Source organism: Ovis canadensis, chromosome 12, assembly GCF_042477335.2.
Source record: "Ovis canadensis isolate MfBH-ARS-UI-01 breed Bighorn chromosome 12, ARS-UI_OviCan_v2, whole genome shotgun sequence".
Lineage (NCBI taxonomy): Eukaryota > Metazoa > Chordata > Mammalia > Artiodactyla > Bovidae > Ovis > Ovis canadensis.
Genome location: NC_091256.1, coordinates 62,781,896 through 62,799,900, shown reverse-complemented (window position 1 = coordinate 62,799,900; position 18,005 = coordinate 62,781,896). Strand labels below are relative to the sequence as shown.

Here is an 18,005-nt window from a genome sequence, read left to right as displayed (position 1 = left end):
AGTGGGGCCACCGTCTGACACTTGTAGGGACTCAGGTGATGTTTGTAGAAATAAAGAGCAAATGAATGAATAGTCAGTTCTGACAGGGAAGGACAGAACAGTAGGACGGTGGGCTTGTAAATAACCTCTTTCTAGCAAACCCCGGGAGATAGTGAAGGACAGAGAAGCCTGGCGTGCTGCTGTCCACAGGGTCGCAAAGAGTCAGACACGACCGAGCGACTGAACAACAGTGGGAGAATCCTTCATTCTTTCAAAAGTATTCCTTCCTCCCACCCGTCTCCCGTCTCCACACCCACCCCCAGAAGTGGTGGCCCCCCCACCCCCACCGTACCCTACTCTTTTCTCCTCTGCAACAGAGAGAACTAGATATTTGGCAGGGGCGGAGGGTACTAACCTCCAGGCTGCTAGTTCAGCTCCATTACTCTCCCACGCCTGACCACCCCCTCCCAACGCACCCAGCCTAGACCAAAGGATAGGAGGAAGGATTCTAGAGTCTGCTCCTTCCTCGATGTAAAACTTTGGACTACCTCTGTGACCACCGAGCCAACTTCCCCATCCATGAAATGGGGCTGGACCGCGGATCCGGGAAGGCTCGCGGAGCTGCCACAGGCTGTAATTCGCCGAGTGCTCTCCGCGCACCGCCCCTCGCAGGCCACGCCCCTTACCGGGCGGCCGGCCCGGCTGCGTTGCCATGGCGACGCGCGTACACAGGCCAGGAGGGCGCGCGGGCTGCGGGCCGCCGGCTGGAGACTCCTCGGGAGCGCGGCCGGGCGGCCTCGCCCGGAGCGAGCCCGGCGCCTCCCGAGCGGGCCGGGCTCTTGGCGGAGGACGGGACGTGGGCTTCTTCCTCTGGCCAGGTGAGAGCGACACCTAAGGAGGTGGCGGACGGAAACCCGGGCCGGAAGAGGCCAGCCTTGCTAGGTCAAGGGCTTGCGGTAGGCTGGGGACCCCGCCCCACCCGAGGCTGAACTTTTCTCCGATCCAGGCTCAGGTCGCCGGGAGCACCCCAGAGAAGCTATCCCAACACCAGCCCTTCCTTCCTAAGTGCAGCCCCCACCCCCACCCCGAGGTAGCCTGCGAGGAAACTTCAGGCCCCTGCTTGGCACCAGCTTCTGGATGTCCTTGGGGGTACCGCTGAAATTGAGAGGAACCCTTGTTTCTCCTGATTTATAGCCAATACCCACCCAATGGTCAGATACACACCCACTCACCCACCCCTTACCTCACCTGTCTTTCTTTAAGGAACTTTGAGGCCTTCTAATGTCCTCAAAAGAAGGTTTGCTCCTGTAGCCCAGTTCTGAGCCATCCAGAGTGGTCAGGGGGAATGCAGATGATTTTAGCTCTTTTGCTTTTTATTGTAGTGGGTGCCCCATGACGCTGAGTAAGAACGAATTCACAGAGCTAAACACATTCAAATTACTTTCTGCAGTGTTTTCAGACAAAGAAGTGATGCACAGGGCAAGATTAAGGTGGAATAATCTTGTCCAGTCCAAAAGCTAGAGATAGAATTTAGGTTCTCCAAGAAGTTATCTAGGATAGATGCTGAAAGGAAAAATGAAAGGTAGTTACTGTCAGAGATTCCTAGCCACACTGGCTTGCTTGGAGGTGTCATTTGTATTTTCGCTCAGTCAGCAAGTGTTGACCAAGCACCTGCTGACCAGGCACTGCCCTGGCGCTGGAGATGGTGCCCTGCACAGAACAACTGCAAAGGCTGTGAGGTTTCACCTTGTTCGAAAGTTAGCCTGCCCACCTTATAGGTACTGGCAGAAGGCAAGACTCCTAGGCCAGAAACTAAGAACGTGACTGCTCACAGCACAGCATGCAACCAGCAGCCAGAGCTGCGTATGCACAGGGATCCCTGTTGCCCTGAAAGTCCCTCGGGGTAGTGAAGAACAGCCAAGGTGGCTGCTGGTGCATGCGGTGAGTCTGTGTCCCAGATAAGAAACTCCAAACTTAGAAAATCTCAGTCTTTGAAAGGGGCTGCTAGCAAACCTGCCTGACTTTAGCCTCAGAAGGAGCTATTGTCTTTATTATAAACATTACCTTTATTCTCCAGGCTGTTTGCCATATAAGCATCCTTGGAAGGATGGTGCAGGACAAAATCTTTCAATGCCTTTGCTCTGAAGATGGATATGATGAGCACAAGAAACCCATGAAGAATTGCTTCTTAACAAAATCAAGGGACTTCTCTGGCGGTCCAGTGGTTAAGATTCCACGCTTCCAATGCAGGGGGTGAGAGGGTTCAACCCCTGGTCCAGGAGATCCCACATGCCACACAGTGTGGCCCAAAACCCAAGACAAAATCAACACAGTCCTGGTTTTCCAGGAATATATATCTTAGTGAATGAAAGAGAAACAGACAGCAAACAAGACTAAATAAAGGAACAAGAAAAAGTCAGAGAATGATAAGTATCAGGAAGGAAACCCAGCAGGGGAAAACTAACAGGGGAGTAACATGATTGAGGGCACCTTTAGCCACAGTATTCTTGCCCGGAGAATCCCATGGACAGAGGAGCCTGGTGGGGTCCACGGGGTCGCAAAGAGTCAGACACGACTTCACTTTCACTTTCGCCACAGTTGTCATGAGGTTGCCCCAAAGGGGGGCATCTAAGCAGAAAGAAGACATCAACTTTGGGGTCGTCTCGGGTGACAGCTGAAAAACAAATGTATATATGACCCAAGTTTTAAGTTTTAAATTAGTGGCCTGTCCTGTGGTTTTCCTACAACAGAGACATTTCTTGAAAGTTTACATTTTAGATTAATTGGTGGATAACATGGTGCTTTGCCAATGAAGATTAATAACTGAAGGCAGTAGAGCATGGTTGTTTGGAAAGAGGAAATGTCTTTCCCCTATGTTCATGACAGTGAACTTAATAAATTTTATTTCTCATTATATGGAAGCATCAGTATTAGTGGGACACCCACAGGCCTCAGAGTTTACAGATATAAACTATCCTGCTTATTTTTATTTCTCTTATCCCCAGGTAGGATCTCATCTTCCTTTCAGCAGATAGAATGCTGGTTTTGAAGACTTTCTGTTGTTGCATGTCCCAAGCATCATAGATCGTGCAATTCCCCCACCCCACTCTGCCCCACCAGCAACACTGGAGGTTTGTGCAGTGGTTATAGACTAAGGTCCAGAGTTGCCACACACTTACTATTGCGTGACCTTAACCTCTCTGAGTCACAGTTTCCTCATCTGTAAAGTGGGACAATACTGACACCTACCTTGCAGGGTTGTTCTGAGAATGAAAAGAGGCAATGTCTATAAAAGGATAGCCCAGTGCCTCACACTTCACTGGGCTGAAGGGGTTCATCCTCATACTTAGTAGTGGATGCAATGATGGAGATGTGGATGGAAAGCAGAACCAGACAAGAGGCCTGTTACAGTCACGCCCAGATGACTTTTGTTTTCATTTGTTTTTTTGTTTTGTTTTTAATAGTAGGGTTTTTCCTTTTTCTTTATAAAAAAATCTTTACTTATTTGGCTGCACCTGGTCTTAGTTGTGGCACATGGGTTCTTCGAGCCTCATGGTGGCATACAGGATCTTGGACCACCATGGAAGCCTCTAAATGACTTTTGTTTTTATCCACAGTACAACAGCTTCACACTTCAGTGACCTTTCAGGTGAAAAGAGACTTTCTTTACAAGGCGTTAAGATGGAGGTTGTCACACTGTGTAGCTGGACATCTCTCAAACTGGAATTCAAATATTGTGTCATGTGAATTATCATCAACATCTTGGAACCTGCCAAAGGCAGGAATACTGAAGTGGGTTGCCATGCTGTCCTCCAGGGGATCTTCCCAGCCCAGGGGTCGAACCCAGGATCCCACATTGTAGGTGGTTTCTTTACTGCCTGAGCAACCAAAACACATATATAGGCCTTACTTTGAACTGCGTTGAAATATAAAATGGATGGAAGGATACATGGGTAGATATGTGATAAAGTAAATATAGCAAAAGGTCAATCGTGGAATCTGGGTGGTGGTTATATAGGAATTCACTGTCTACTTCTTTGAACTTTTCTGTGTGTTTCACATTTTCATAAATAAAACACCAGGAAAAAGTAGGTACAGAGTCCTGACTAAGCTATAATCTTAATACTTTGTCTTTGGAAATCATTCTGTTTTTCTACCTAAATGTATAACAAAATACAGTGACTTGAAAGTATCATCTAATGCCCATTTCCTTGATGATTTACTCTCTGCACTTTAAGAAACTCTTTATAAGGTTGGGGTTCCTTGATTCAAAGTTCAAGAAACCCAAGATTAGTAATAGTAATAATCATAGTAGGAAAACAGTGTGTTTAGCAAACACCATTCTAGATGCTTCACATGTATCACTGCATTTGAACAAAACCCTTTGGGATACAGAGTATTACTAGCCCCATTTTACAGATGGGAAAACTGAGGTTTACAGAGAGATTAAGTAATTCAACCAGGGTTGCAGAACTAGTAAGTGGTAGTTCAGTAATTCTTAGTACTTGATCATGGCAAATAACTAACCTCAAACTAAGCTTAATGGGAGTTGGAGAATGGTTGTCCATGGAATTCAGATTTGTTGTTGGGTTGTTTTTGCTATTGCTTGTTTGTGCTCTGAGTTACATAAAGGGTGTCCTCTGATAATCAGAACCAAGCTTATCTATGACAGATATCAGTGTTGAAAAGACAGTCTTAAAAATGTGAAGAACTGTAATTATGATCATTGTTAAATCCATCTATCCACTCCTACCTCTGCTGATTTTCCTCTTATGACATTATGGTATATTTCACTCATTCTAAATATGATATTGAATAATTAAAGGACTCTTTTTTCTAACCAGATTTTTTTCTGCAAACCTTTTCTAGGGAAAGCAGAGAGTATGAACGCCTATCTAAAGAGCGCGGAAGGCTTTTTTGTCTTGAATAAAAGTACTACGATTGGAAGGCATGGAGACTCAGACCTTGTTTTAGAGGTAAGACCTCTTCCTGCCCAGCCCCTCGTCTCTGTAGAAGTCCAGTCCGCTGCAGACTCTGGCCGCTTCTGAAGCCCAGCCTCTGGCTGACATCCTCTGCCTTCCTCTGTGTGCTTTGTGGTTGTCGCTCAGTTGCTCAGTCGTGTTCTACTCTTTGCGGCCCCATGGACTGCAGCACGCCAGGCCTCCCGTCCTTCACCATCTCCCAGAGTTTGCTCAGGGTCACGTCCATTGAGTCCATGATGCTATCTAACCGTCTCATCTTCGGTGTGCTACCAATAACCAATTGTCAGGTGTGCTGGAGCCCCCCTGGCTCACGTGATAAGAGTGAGCAGGATGCAGAGTGAGATGTGCCTTCCGTCCTTCGCTGACCGTGTCTGTTCTGCGATGTCCCACCCAGTGTCCCCTCCCCCGCTGCCTGATGGGGCTGTTTGGAAGGTGGGCATGGAGCTGGTGCTTGACCTTCACCTGCTCCAGGTCTGGCAGCCAGAGCCACCTGAAGTGCCCAGCTTGACCAACAGCCTCTTGCCCTTTTCAGAGCTTCTGGAGACTGTTGAGGGTCCCTTGGGGCCCTCCCCCACCCCCACCTCCAGGTAGTAAATCAGGGTAAGCCTTGGGCATAGCCACAGTATCCTCTCATTTCACTTCATTCTCTGTGTTAGCTGTGGCTTGGTCCACAGTCCCAGCTTGATGATACCCAAAGAAATTGGGAGAAAGTAAGGAGTTAGTCAAAACAGTGGCTTTGGGGGCACTCTGTGTCCCCCTTCTGATGTCTGTGTCAGAAGCTTTCTCTGTCATTTTTCACTTTAATAAAACTCTGCTACACACACACACACACACACACACACACACACACACACAACAGTTGCTTTGAGCCTTTTAAAATATTTCAATATTTTAGAGGTTAAAATATTGAAAGAAAAATGCAGTGGAATTTACAACTTTAAAAGGCAGGTCTCTTTCAGGCTTCACTCAACAGATTGTTAAAAGACTTTTTATTTTGAAATGATAGGTTCACAAACAGTAGAGAGAGAATGGCACAAAGTGTGTGTATTGTTCTGTGCATTTTATCACATGTATGAATTTGTGTGTAGCTGCCAAGATACAGAATTGACTTCCCAGGTAGCTCAAGTGGTAAAAAAAAAAAAAAAAAAGCTGTCTGCCAATGCAGGAAATGCAGGTTTGATCCCTGGGTTAGGAAGACCCCTAAAGGAGAATATGGCAATCTGCTCCAGTATTCTTGCCTGGAAAATCCCATGGACAGAGGAGCCTGGTGGGCTACAGTCTGTGGGGTCGTAAAGAGTTGGACATGACTGAACAACTGAACACACACACACACACCAAGGTGTATAGAACTACTCCATCATCAAAGATCTCCCCTGTGACATTTTTTTTTTAATGTATTTATTTACTTAGCTGCACTGGGTCTTTTTTTTTTTTTCCCTGTCATAAGATGATTTATTGTTTTATTTTTTTTTAACTTTTTATTTTTATTTATTTTTTATTTTTTTAGTTTTTTATTTTTTTAATTTTAAAATCTTTAATTCTTACATGCATTCCCAAACATGAACCCCCCTCCCACCTCCCTCCCCATAACATCTTTCTGGGTCATCCCCATGCACCAGCCCCAAGCATGCTGCATCCTGTGTCAGACATAGACTGGCGATTCAATTCACATGATAGTATACATGTTAGAATGTCATTCTCCCAAATCATCCCACCCTCTCCCTCTCCCTCTGAGTCCAAAAGTCCGTTATACACATCTGTGTCTCTTTCCCTGTCTTGCATACAGGGTCGTCATTGCCATCTTCCTAAATTCCATATATATGTGTTAGTATACTGTATTGGTGTTTTTCTTTCTGGCTTACTTCACTCTGTATAATCGGCTCCAGTTTCATCCATCTCATCAGAACTGATTCAAATGAATTCTTTTTAACGGCTGAGTAATACTCCATTGTGTATATGTACCACAGCTTTCTTATCCATTCATCTGCTGATGGACATCTAGGTTGTTTCCATGTCCTGGCTATTATAAACATGCACTGGGTCTTAGTGCAGCTTGTGAGATCTAGTTCCCTGACCAGGGGTTGAACCCAGGCCTGCTTTGGGAGCTCAGAATCTCACTACTGGACCACCAAGAAAGTCCCATGATATTCCCTTTATGGTCACAATACTTTCTCCCACCACCATCCCCAAGCCCCAACAACCACTAATCTGTTCTTCATCTCTATAATTTTTACCATTTTGAGAATATTACATAAATGGAATCTTAACATCTGTGACCTTTGCCATTGTTTTGGGGTTTTTTTTTGCTCAGTGTAATGACTTTGACATCGATCTATGTTATTAGCTGGTTCTTTTATTGCTGAGTAATAGCCCATGTTATGGATGTACCACCTATGTTTAACCATTCACTTATTGAAGGACATTGTGATTCCATTAGGGGCTGTAACAAATAAATCTACTATAAACATTTGTGAACAGGTTTTTCTGTGAATATAAGTTTCATTTCTCTGAGATGAATGCTCAGGAGTATGATTGCATGGATCAACATTTATGTTAATATATCGGTTTGTGGAGAAACTGCCAGAATCTTATCCAGGGTGGCTGCACCATTTTTTAGTCACACCAGCAATGTATGAGATAAGTTTCTCTGCATCCCCACCAGCAATTAGTATAAACACTGTTTTTTATTTTAGCTGTTTTAGTAAGTGTGTAGTGGTTTCTTATCATAGTCTTGATTTGCATTTCCCAAATCGATAGTGATGTTAAATGTCTTCTCGTGTACTTATTTGCCTTCTACATACCCTCTTTGGTGACCTATCTCTTAATGTCTTTTAACCATTTCTAACCCAATTGTTTTTTCACCATTGAGTTTTGAGAGTTCTTTAGGTACTTTAGGTATGAGTCCCTCATCAGATAGATGGTTTGCAAATATTTTCTCCCATCCATAGCTTGTCTTTTCATTCTCTTAGCAGGATATTTCACAGAACAAAAGTTTTAACTTTTGATGAAGTCCAGGTCATTATTTTTTTCCTTCATAGATCATGCTTTTAGTATCATGTCTAAGAACATGCCACCAAGTCCTTGATCCTGAGGATTTTCTCTTGTATGTTCTTTGAAGTGCTTTATAGTTTTATGTTAAAATCTGTGAACCATTTTGGGTTCACTTTTGTTTATGATGTGAGATTTAGGTCAGTGTTCACTTTTATTGCATGTGAATATTGAGTTGTTCTAGAATCATTTGTTAAAAAGGCTGTCCTTTCTTATTGAATTGCTTTTGCAAATTTGTCAAATATAATCCAGCCATACTGCTATAGGGGCTGTTTCTGAGTTCCCTAGTATGTTTCATGGATCTGTGAGGCAGTCCCTCTACCTTCATGACACAGCCTTGATTCCTATTGCTGTGAGAGTCTGAAATCAGGTAGAGTGACTCCTCCCACTTTATTCTTCTTCAAATTTTTTAACCTATTCTAGTTCCTTTGCCTTTTCATTTGCATTTCAGTGTAAGCCGTCTGTGTATACAAAATATCATGCTGCAATTCTGATTGGAATTGTGTTTAGTCCTTCATTCCGTGTGGGAGTAATGGATGTTCTGCTGCACTGTCTCTCAGTTCATGAACATGGTCTATTTCTTCGCTGACTCAGGTGGTCTTTGATGTCTCTCGTGAGTGTTTTGTAATTTTTAGCACACAAGTTCTGTATGTGCTTTGTTAGATTTACACTTCAGTATTTCTCTCTCTCTCTTTTTTTTTTTTTTTTGAGTGATTGTAAATGGTATTTGGGCTTCCCAGGTGGCCCTAGTGGTAAAGAACCCACCTGCCAATGCAGGAGACGTAAGAGACTCGAGTTTGATCCCTGGGTCGGGAGGATTCCCCTGGAGGAGAGCATGGCAACCCACTCCAGTATTCTTGCCTGGAGAATCCTATGGACAGAGGAGCATGGCAGGGTACAGTCCATAGGGTTGCAAAGAGTCAGACATGACTGAAGCGACTTAGTGCACACACACACACTGTCACACAAAAGGCATTATTTTTTTATTTTGTTCATTTTTTTATTTTTACATGTTCATTGACATTATATAGAAATACAGTTGATCTCTGTATGCTTCTTAGTGTCTTGCAACATTAACTGAACTCTCTATATAAGGGTTTTTGTAGATTTCTTGGGATTTTATACACAAACAATCATGTCATCTACAGTAAGGTTAGTTTTATTTCTCCTTTCAGAAAAGGATATCTGAATGCCTTTCATTTCCTTTTCCTTGCTTTTTTTATCTGGTTAACACTTCTAGGACTCTGTTGAATAAGAGTGGCATAAATTTTTAAAATATTTATTTATTTTATTTGGCTGCATTGGGTCTCAGTTTCAGCATGCAGGATCTTTGTTGTATCATGCAGGATCTTCCGTTGCAATGCATGGACTCTCTAGTCGCAGCGTGGGCTTAGTTGCTCCATGGCAAGTATGATCTTAGTTCCCTGACCAGGGATTGAACCCATGTCCCATGCATTGCAAGGCAGACTTAATCACTGAACCACCAGGGGCCCAGTATAAATCTTTATCTTTGCTTGTTCCTGAACTTAGGGAAAGCATTCAGTCTTTCACCATTAAGTACAAGGTAAGCTGTAGGTTTTTTGTACATGTTCTTACTAAGTGAGCAAGTTCCCCCCTTTATTCCTAGTTTTCTGATAATGTTTATCATAAGCTCAACAGATTTAAAATTAACTCCATGAACCTCCCCTTGAGAGTCTTCTCTATGATGTGGTTTCCTTTCAAAGACACAGAAAAATCTGTGCAGTGTGCAAAGTTTGGGGTGGTGGGGGGGGAGAAAAAGAAGAATTGCAGTTTCTCCTTTATCATAACAAGGCATAGATTTGGGGTGGCTTCATTTCCTGTTCTGGGCTTCCCCGGTGGCTCAGCGGTAAAGAATCCACCTGCAGCGTAGGAGATATAGATTCGATCCCTGGGTCTGGAAGATCTCCTGGAAAAGGAAATGGCAACCCACTCCAGTATGCTTGCCTGGAAAATTTCATGATCAGAGGAGCCTGGTAAGCTACAGTCCATAGGGTCACAAAAAAGTCAGACACAACTGAGTGACTGAGGACACACGTTACTTCCTGTCTGGCCAAAGTAGAGACAGAGATCTCTGTTTTGAACCTGACTATGATATTAAAACTGTAGTAATTTTTTTTTTGTAATGCAACAGGTCATTTTATTACTGGTGATGTATACTTGCCCTTTCCAGATAGGTTTCATCAGTGAGTGTATAGTGTATTTCTCCTAAAGAGCATGGAGAGTGAGCTGCTTGAAGATGTGATAAAATGTCTATCATCTTTTCTTCCTCAAAGACTATTTTCTAAAGAGCAATTTTAGGCTTACAGCAAAATTAAGAAAAAAGTTTATAGATATCCTGTATATCCTCCCAACCAACACACATGCCCAAAGCCTCCCAGACTATCCATCCACAGCAGAGTGGTCCATTTGAGGAAACTAGCAATTTTTAAAAGTGGAGGCTTTGGAGATAGGCAGACCTGGGTTTGAATCTCATTAGGCTGCTTTGTGGCTGAGTGATTTCAACCAGACTAATCACCCTGAGCTCATTTTCCCTGTCTGTAAACCTCTTACCTCACAGGATGGTTGTGAGGGTTAAGTGAAAAGTGCACATGAAGAGGCTGGCATGTGGTGCCCAGTAAAAGACACGGTGGTCATTGTTTTGGGCTCACAAGACGGAGGGACTCTTCTCAGAAGAAGAGAAGAATCCTCAGAGGGTTGAGATGAGGATCCACTGACATTAACAAGCCGTTTGGAAAAGAAAACCAGTGAGGACAGTTACTAACCAGACAGAAACTGAGTTGCATTCATTGTATAAAAATAAGTGACAGCTTACTGCTCCCCGAACTTAGTTTAAGAAATAAGTCACCACCAGCAACAGTCAGGTTAATTTATGAAGGAATCAGTTGCATTTCCAGAAGTGTGAGCTCATTTTGGCTTCCTGGAGTACAGATGATACACGAATCACCAAGCGTTTTGGGGACAGAATTCTGATGAGCACTTCTGTCTTCTCTTAGATGAATCACCTTCCCATGGTTTAAATGGGTTTGGCAGAGGAGAGTTGCTCTAAAGAGGGGTGTGGGGACATGGGTCTACTTGGAAGAACTGAAACCTGCAGACATGTCAGCATTTTCCAGTTTTATAAAACATGACAAGGTAAACATCGCCCCTCTGCTGACTTCATTGGGCCTTTCTGTTCAGAAGGATCACCCATTTTTTAAAAATTAGTTTTTATTCATTTATTTGTTTATTTTTGGCTGTGCTGGGCCTTCATTTCTCTAGCTGTGGCGAGTGAGGTCTACTCTCTGTTGCGGTGCACAGGCTTCTCATGGCAGAGGCTTCCCTTGTTGCAGAGCACAAGCTCCAGGCACATGGGCTTCAGTAGTTGCGGCTTGTGAGCTCCAGGGTGAAGGCTCAGTGGCTGTGGCCCACAGGATCAGTTGCTCCCCAGCATGTGGGATCTTCCAAGACCAGAGATCGAACCCATGTCCCCTGCATTGGCAAGCAGATTCTTATCCACTGTGCCATCAGGGAAGTTCCAGGAGGATCACCTTTGATCAGCTGTGACCCATCCTGAAGAATCATTCAGCAGTCAATTTATAGTTTATGTTATTAATGCCACTAGAAGTCATTCTACTAAATAAGATTCAGAATGGAATCTTATTTAGTAGATGTGGAAGTGAAAGTCGTTCAGTCGTGTCCAACTCTTTGTGACCCCATGGACTATACAGTCCATGGAATTTGCCAGGCCAGAATACCGGAGTGGGTAGCCATTCCCTTTTCCAGGGTATCTTCCCAACCTAGGGATCAAATGCGGGTCTCCCGCATTGCAGGCAGATTCTTTACAGCTGAGCCACCAAAGCCAAGATTCAGGGATATGTATTGATAAAAAAGTCATCCTTCAAATTACACAGAGGTTACATCTAGCACATAAAAAAGACTTTTATTTATCTGGATCAATCCTAAAAAATAGGCAGTCACACTTCTAAAGAGTTCTATTTATCAGCAAGGCTGAAATATTGTTTGGAGTGTTTGTTTTATAATAGTTTGACATTGTTTACTTTTTCTGATAATGGGAAGTAGTTCCATGCTTCTTGTTTTTAAAAATTGGGAAAGTATAAGGAAAAAAATAAAAGTCACTTGTAATCATTTGGTTCAGGGGAAAATCAATATTGGTATCTGCAGGGCCTTACTGTCCAGATTTTTTTCCTTGTATCCTGCAAGAAATTTAATTCCCTAAAAGCCATAGGAAGGCTGTTTATTTGTTTATTTATTTTATTTTTGGCTGTGCTAGGTCTTGGTTGCTGCACACGAGTTTTCTCGAGTGGCAGCGAGTGGAGGCTACTCTTCGTTGAGGTGCACAGGCTTCTTGTCACAGCGGTTTCTCTTGTTGCCAAGCATAGGTCTAGAGCACAGGTTCAGAAGTTGTGGCACACAGGCTTAGTCGCTCCAAAGCCTGTGGAGTCTTCCCAGACCAGGGATCAATCCCATGTCCCCTGTATTGGCAGATGGATTCTTAACCACTGAACCACTAGGGAAACCCAGGAAACCTGTTTATAGCCAGGCTAGTGAGAACTGTTCATAGTCAACAGTAAGAAATGTTATCATTCATTCATTCCACAATATTTACCTGGAGCCACAGCACCAAGGCCAGCCTAGGGATACAGTGATGGCGGGACTGGACGTGGGCTCTGTGATCAGGAAGCTGCAGGAGAGAGGGACATAAGTCAGGTGATCCCACAAAGGTGTGACTAATTCCATTCCCAAACTGGGGGGATACAGTGATGGTGGGACTGGATGTGGGCCCTGCGATCAGGAAGCTGCCAGGAGAGAGGGACATAAGTCAGATGATCCCACAAAGGTGTGACTAATTCCATTCCAAAACTGGGGCTCTAAAGCAAAGGAATATGGAGAACAAAGAGGATTTGACAGAGGGAGAAGGGAACAGCATATGCAAAGGTCCTGGGGTAGACCCAAGGGACTGAGAGAAAACCAGGGTGTCCAGGAGTCAGATCGGAAAGGAGGAGGGCTTAGTGATGAGCAGGCCTCCTTCACATCACACTAAGGGTTTTGACCTTTATCTGAAAAGCAGTGGAAGAAGATTTGAAGGACTGTAAGCAAGGGGGAGTGGGCTTCCTGGGTGTCGCTAGTGGTAAAGAACCTGCGTGCCAACACAGGAGACATAAGAGACATGAGTTCAATCCCTGGGTCAGGAAGATCCCCTGGAGGAGGAAATGACAATCCACTCCAGTATTCTCGCCTAGAGAATCCATAGACAGAGGAGTCTGGCAGGCTACGGTCCATATGGTAACAAACGGTCGGACGTGACTGAAGCGACTTGGCACACACATGTGCAAGCAAGGAGGAGACCTGCCAGTGCCCATCCTGGCTGCCATGTCTCCCTTCCTCCCATTTTACACACTCCAAAGCCTCAGCCTTGCTCATTTCAGAGTTAAATCTTTCAAATTATAATCTATATGATTTGATGTGCCTTGCAAACTATAATTTTTTTTAGAGTTGGATGTGGCTATTATCTATAGTCTGCTGAGAAAGGGGCTCGTTTCTTCCAGAATAAAGAAATACCACAAGCCAACAGTTGGATTTTCCATTGGTATAAAGTGAAACTGTTAGTTGTTCAGTTGTGTCTGACTCTTTGCAACCCCATGGACTGTAGCCTGCCAAGCTCCTCTGTCCATGAAATTCTCCAGGCAGGAATACTGGAGTGGGTTGCCATTTCCCTGTCCAGGGGAAAATTTTCCTGACCCAGAAATCAAACCTGGGTCTCCTGCATTGCAAACAGATTCTTTACCATCTGAGCCACCATTTTGTGTAAGAGTGCTTGTTAAACATGGGCTCCTAGACATTCTGATCCCAGTGGGTTTGGGGTAAGGCCCAGGAATCTTCATATTTATATGCTCCCCAGGTTCAGGTCAGAGTGGGGTCCCCTGGAATTGGTTCCAGGACCACACTTTGAGAACCACCAGTGTTCCCTTCCGGTCCCTTCTTGATTGGTGCTTCTTCCCTTCTGATGTTCTGGGAGCTCCTGCGTGTGTGTGTGTGTGTGTGTGTGTGTGTGTATTATTTCAATAACGTTTGTTTTGAGGAAGAGAGAAGCGAAGGTTAAACAGTGAAGGGCTGACCGTGTAAGAACTCCCCGTTTAAGGGACACCCCCAGTCCCATCCTGGGGAGGTGCCAGGATCCCCTAGAAGACTGAGCTGTAGGACAGCCCAAGTCATTTCAGAGCTGTGGCTGGGAGGGTGGAGCTGGAAGAGGAGAAAGGACAGAAATGCCCAGGGGATGAAATGCTGATGCCCGCACCTCTAACCCTCAGTGACCAGCGTCCTGGGACTGCTCCTTCTCATGGGTGGAGCGATCTGTCCAGCCTGTGTCAGCGCTTCTCAGATAGGATCTGAGGCTTGCTCTCACACAGACCAGAATTTGTACAACCAGGTGGCTCTTGTCTCTGACCACGGCACCTGCTGGTTCTGGGCTGCCTCTTAGAAAAGAACCAGCGTTGACATCATACTCTTTTTTATTTTTTTATTTTCTTACAAGACAATTCCAGAAAAACATCTACTTCTGCTTCATTGACTATGTTAAAGCCTTTGTGTGGATCATAACACACTGGAAAATTCTTCAAGAGATGAGAGTACCAGACCACCTGACCTGCCTCCTGAGAAACCTGTGTGCAGGTCATGAAGCAGTTAGAACCAGACATGGAACAATGGACTGGTTCCAAATTGAGAAAGGAGTACATCAAGGCTGTATATTTTCACCCTGCTTATTTAACTTATATGCAGAGTACACCATGCGAAATGCCAGGCTGGATGAAGCACAAGATGAAATCGAGATTGCAGGGAGAAATATCAATAACCTCAGTTATGCAGATGACACCACCCTTATGGCAGAGAGTGAAATGGAACTAAAGAGCCTCTTGATGAAGGTGAAAAGGAGAGTGAAAAAGCTGGCTTAAAACCCAACATTCAAAAAATGAAGATCATGTCATCTGGTCCCATCACTTCATGACAGATAGATGGGAAACCAATGGAAACAGTGAAAGATTATTTTCTTGGGCTCCAAAATCACTGCAGATGGTGACTGCAGCCATGAAATTAAAAGAAACTTGCTCCTTGGAAGAAAAACTATGGCCAACCTAGACAGCGTATTAAAAAGCAGAGACATTACTTTGCCAACAAAGGTCCATCTAGTCAAAGCTATGGTTTTTCCAGTAGTCATGTGTGGATGTGAGTTGGACCATAATGAGGGCTGAGCGCTGAGCGCTGATGCTTTTGAACTGTGGTGTTGGAGAAGACTCTTGAGAGTCCCTTGGACTACAAAGAAATCAAACCAGTCAATCCTATAGGAAATCAGTCCTGAATATTCATTGGAAGGACTGATGCTGAAGCTGAAGCTTCAATACTTTGGCCACCTGATGGGAAGAGCCGACTCTTTGGAAAAGACCCTGATGCTGGGAAAGATTGAAGGCAGGAGGAGAAGGGGATGACAGAGGATGAGATGTTTGGATGGCATCACTGACTGGATGGACATGAGTTTGAGCAAGCTCTGGGAGATAGTGAAAGATAGGAAGGCCTGGTGTACTATACTCCATGTGGTCTCAAAGAGTCAGATACGACTGAGCAACTGAACAATAACAACAAGCAAATTTACCCAAGCATTTTTTCCTCTAAAAGAAATGTAAATTTATGTCTGTACAAAGATTTCTGACATCATCATCTTGTTTATTATTCTCAAACAAGATTACTGGAATTGTCTGTTTATCAGCACTTCACGGATGGGAAGGTGCGTCTGCTGTGTCCAGGGACACGTACGGCTGTAACTCAGACGAGTGCGGCCACATTGCCCACCAGAGGTTCCAGATGCGGTGTCCTGCCAGCAGTGGGCGTCCTCTCCCACTCCCTCCCCAGCATAGGGTGTTGTCTACCCACTGGATCTTCGGTGATCTGCAGGGTGAAGTATGGTACCCGTGTCATTTTTGTTCACACTCTCTTATTCTGAGTGAACATCTGCACTTTGAGATGTCAGGTGACAAGGGGACTCTCTGGGGAAACCCATGGCATGAAGCAGACCTGAGGAGGGGGCACCTGCCGACTCCCCGTCTGTACCCCCCACCCGCCGTGTCATCCTACCTGGACTGCACTCCTCTCCCACCCCGTTCCCCACCCCCACCCGTCCTACCCCTGACTCCTGCCCAAGTGCTCCTAACTCTGGGGGTTCACCTGTCTGATCTCACCAGTCCTCGGGGAATTTTTTTGTCCCCTGTTTGAGAACTGGCAGCTGATTTCATCGGTCAGTTCCCACCACAGCGGTTGATGGGGCTGCTTTTTCACTTGGAGGTGGAAGGCTTCCAAGAGGAAAAAGTTCAGAGGAAAGGACTAGATCATCCTCTCATTATTTTATTGTGATAAAATGCACAGAACATAAAATCTGCCATCTTAACTACTTTTTTAAAGTATACAGTTCAGTGGCATTAAATATGTTTGTGTTGTTGTGCAACCCGTCACCCCCATGCATCGCCAGAACATGTTTCATCTTGCAGAACTGAAACCCGGTCCCCATGAAACCACTCCCCATCCCCCCCCCCCCAGCCCCCAGCAACCACCATTCTGCTTTCTTTCTCTATGCGCTTGACCCCTCTGGGTGCCTCACAGAAGTACAACCATATAGTGTTTGTCTTTTCATGACTGGCTTATTTCACGGAGTGAAGGAGAGGGAAGCCTGGCATGCTGCCGTCCATGGGGTCGTAAAGAGACACGACTTGGCAACTGAAAAACAACAACGGTGACCTCAGGGTTCATCCATGCTGTGGCGTGTATCCGAATTTTCCTTTCTTTTGAAGGCTGAATAATATTTCATTGTATGGATTTGCCACATTTTGTTTATCCATTCATCTACCAGTGGACACTTGGGTTGTTTTGACCTTTTGGCTGTTGCAAACAATGCTGTGAACGTGGGTGTGTAACTATCTCTTCACGCCTCTACTTTCAGTTCTTTGGGATATAGACCCAAAAGTAGACTTGCTGGATCACATGATAATTTTATTTTTAGTTGTTTGAGGAACTGCCATGCTGTTTTCCATAGCAGCTGCACTAATTTATATCCTCACCAACAGTGCACAGGGCTTTTACCTTCCCAACATCCTTACCAACACTTGTTATTTCCTGTTGTTGTTGCTTATAGTAACCATTCTGACTGATATGAGGTGAAAGAAAGATCATAATCTTTTGAATAGCATACAGAATACACAAAAGCTATAGCATGTATTTATGGACTGCTTATCATCTCTCTCATGACTTTACGTATCTCCTATGTATGTTCCATATATTTTTATAAAATTATATCCTCAAAACAAATCCTGTGCGGGTAAGAACTGCTCTTATCGTTATTATCCTCATTTGAAGCTGTGGAAGTGGAACTCGGGAAGGTTGAGGGGCTTGCCCAAATCACATAGCTAGCCCGGGGAGGTGGGGCTGAGTTTCAGTCTGGGCTGACTCAAGCTTCTAAAAAAGAAGCTAAAAAGCTTTTTGCGTGTAAATTTAGCTTTGGGAACATCTAATATCTAAATATGAGAAATTCCTTGAAGGTTAACTGAGGTGACAAGGTAATTGGCTAAGCTAGGGAGATTGCACCCTGTGGAATCCAGGGTGGGCTTGTCAGTGAAACATGTAGGTATAGTCTGCTGCTGCTGCTGCTGCTGCTAAGTCGCCTCAGTCGTGTCCGACTCTGTGCGACCCCATAGACGGCAGCCCATCAGGCTCCGCCGTCCCTGGTATAGTCCAGTGATCCTCATTCACACCACAGACTGAGATGGCGCCATCTAGTGGGGATCTGGGTAAGAGGAAATGTGTGTGCGTGGTTCACTTTCACTTTTCACTTTCACGCATTGGAGAAGGAAACGGCAACCCACTCCGGTGTTCTTGCCTGGAGAATCCCAGGGATGGGGGAGCCTGGTGAGCTGCCGTCTATGGGGTCGCACAGAG

The 18,005-nt window shown here is 44.7% G+C and overlaps 1 protein-coding gene across 8 annotated transcripts in view; it reads left to right on the top strand.

Annotated features, from left to right (window-relative positions):
• The first annotated feature begins 680 nt into the window (after nucleotides 1-680).
• FHAD1 (forkhead associated phosphopeptide binding domain 1) overlaps nucleotides 681-18,005 on the top strand; it is a 163,845-nt gene continuing 146,520 nt past the window's right edge. For all 8 annotated transcript variants that reach the window (XM_069545933.1, XM_069545930.1, XM_069545935.1 and 5 more), the window contains exons 1-2: nucleotides 681-857; nucleotides 4,849-4,955. In XM_069545933.1, coding sequence (XP_069402034.1) covers nucleotides 692-857; nucleotides 4,849-4,955 — 273 coding nt within the window. In that variant the 5' untranslated portion in view covers nucleotides 681-691. The remainder of the gene's footprint in view (nucleotides 858-4,848; nucleotides 4,956-18,005) is intronic.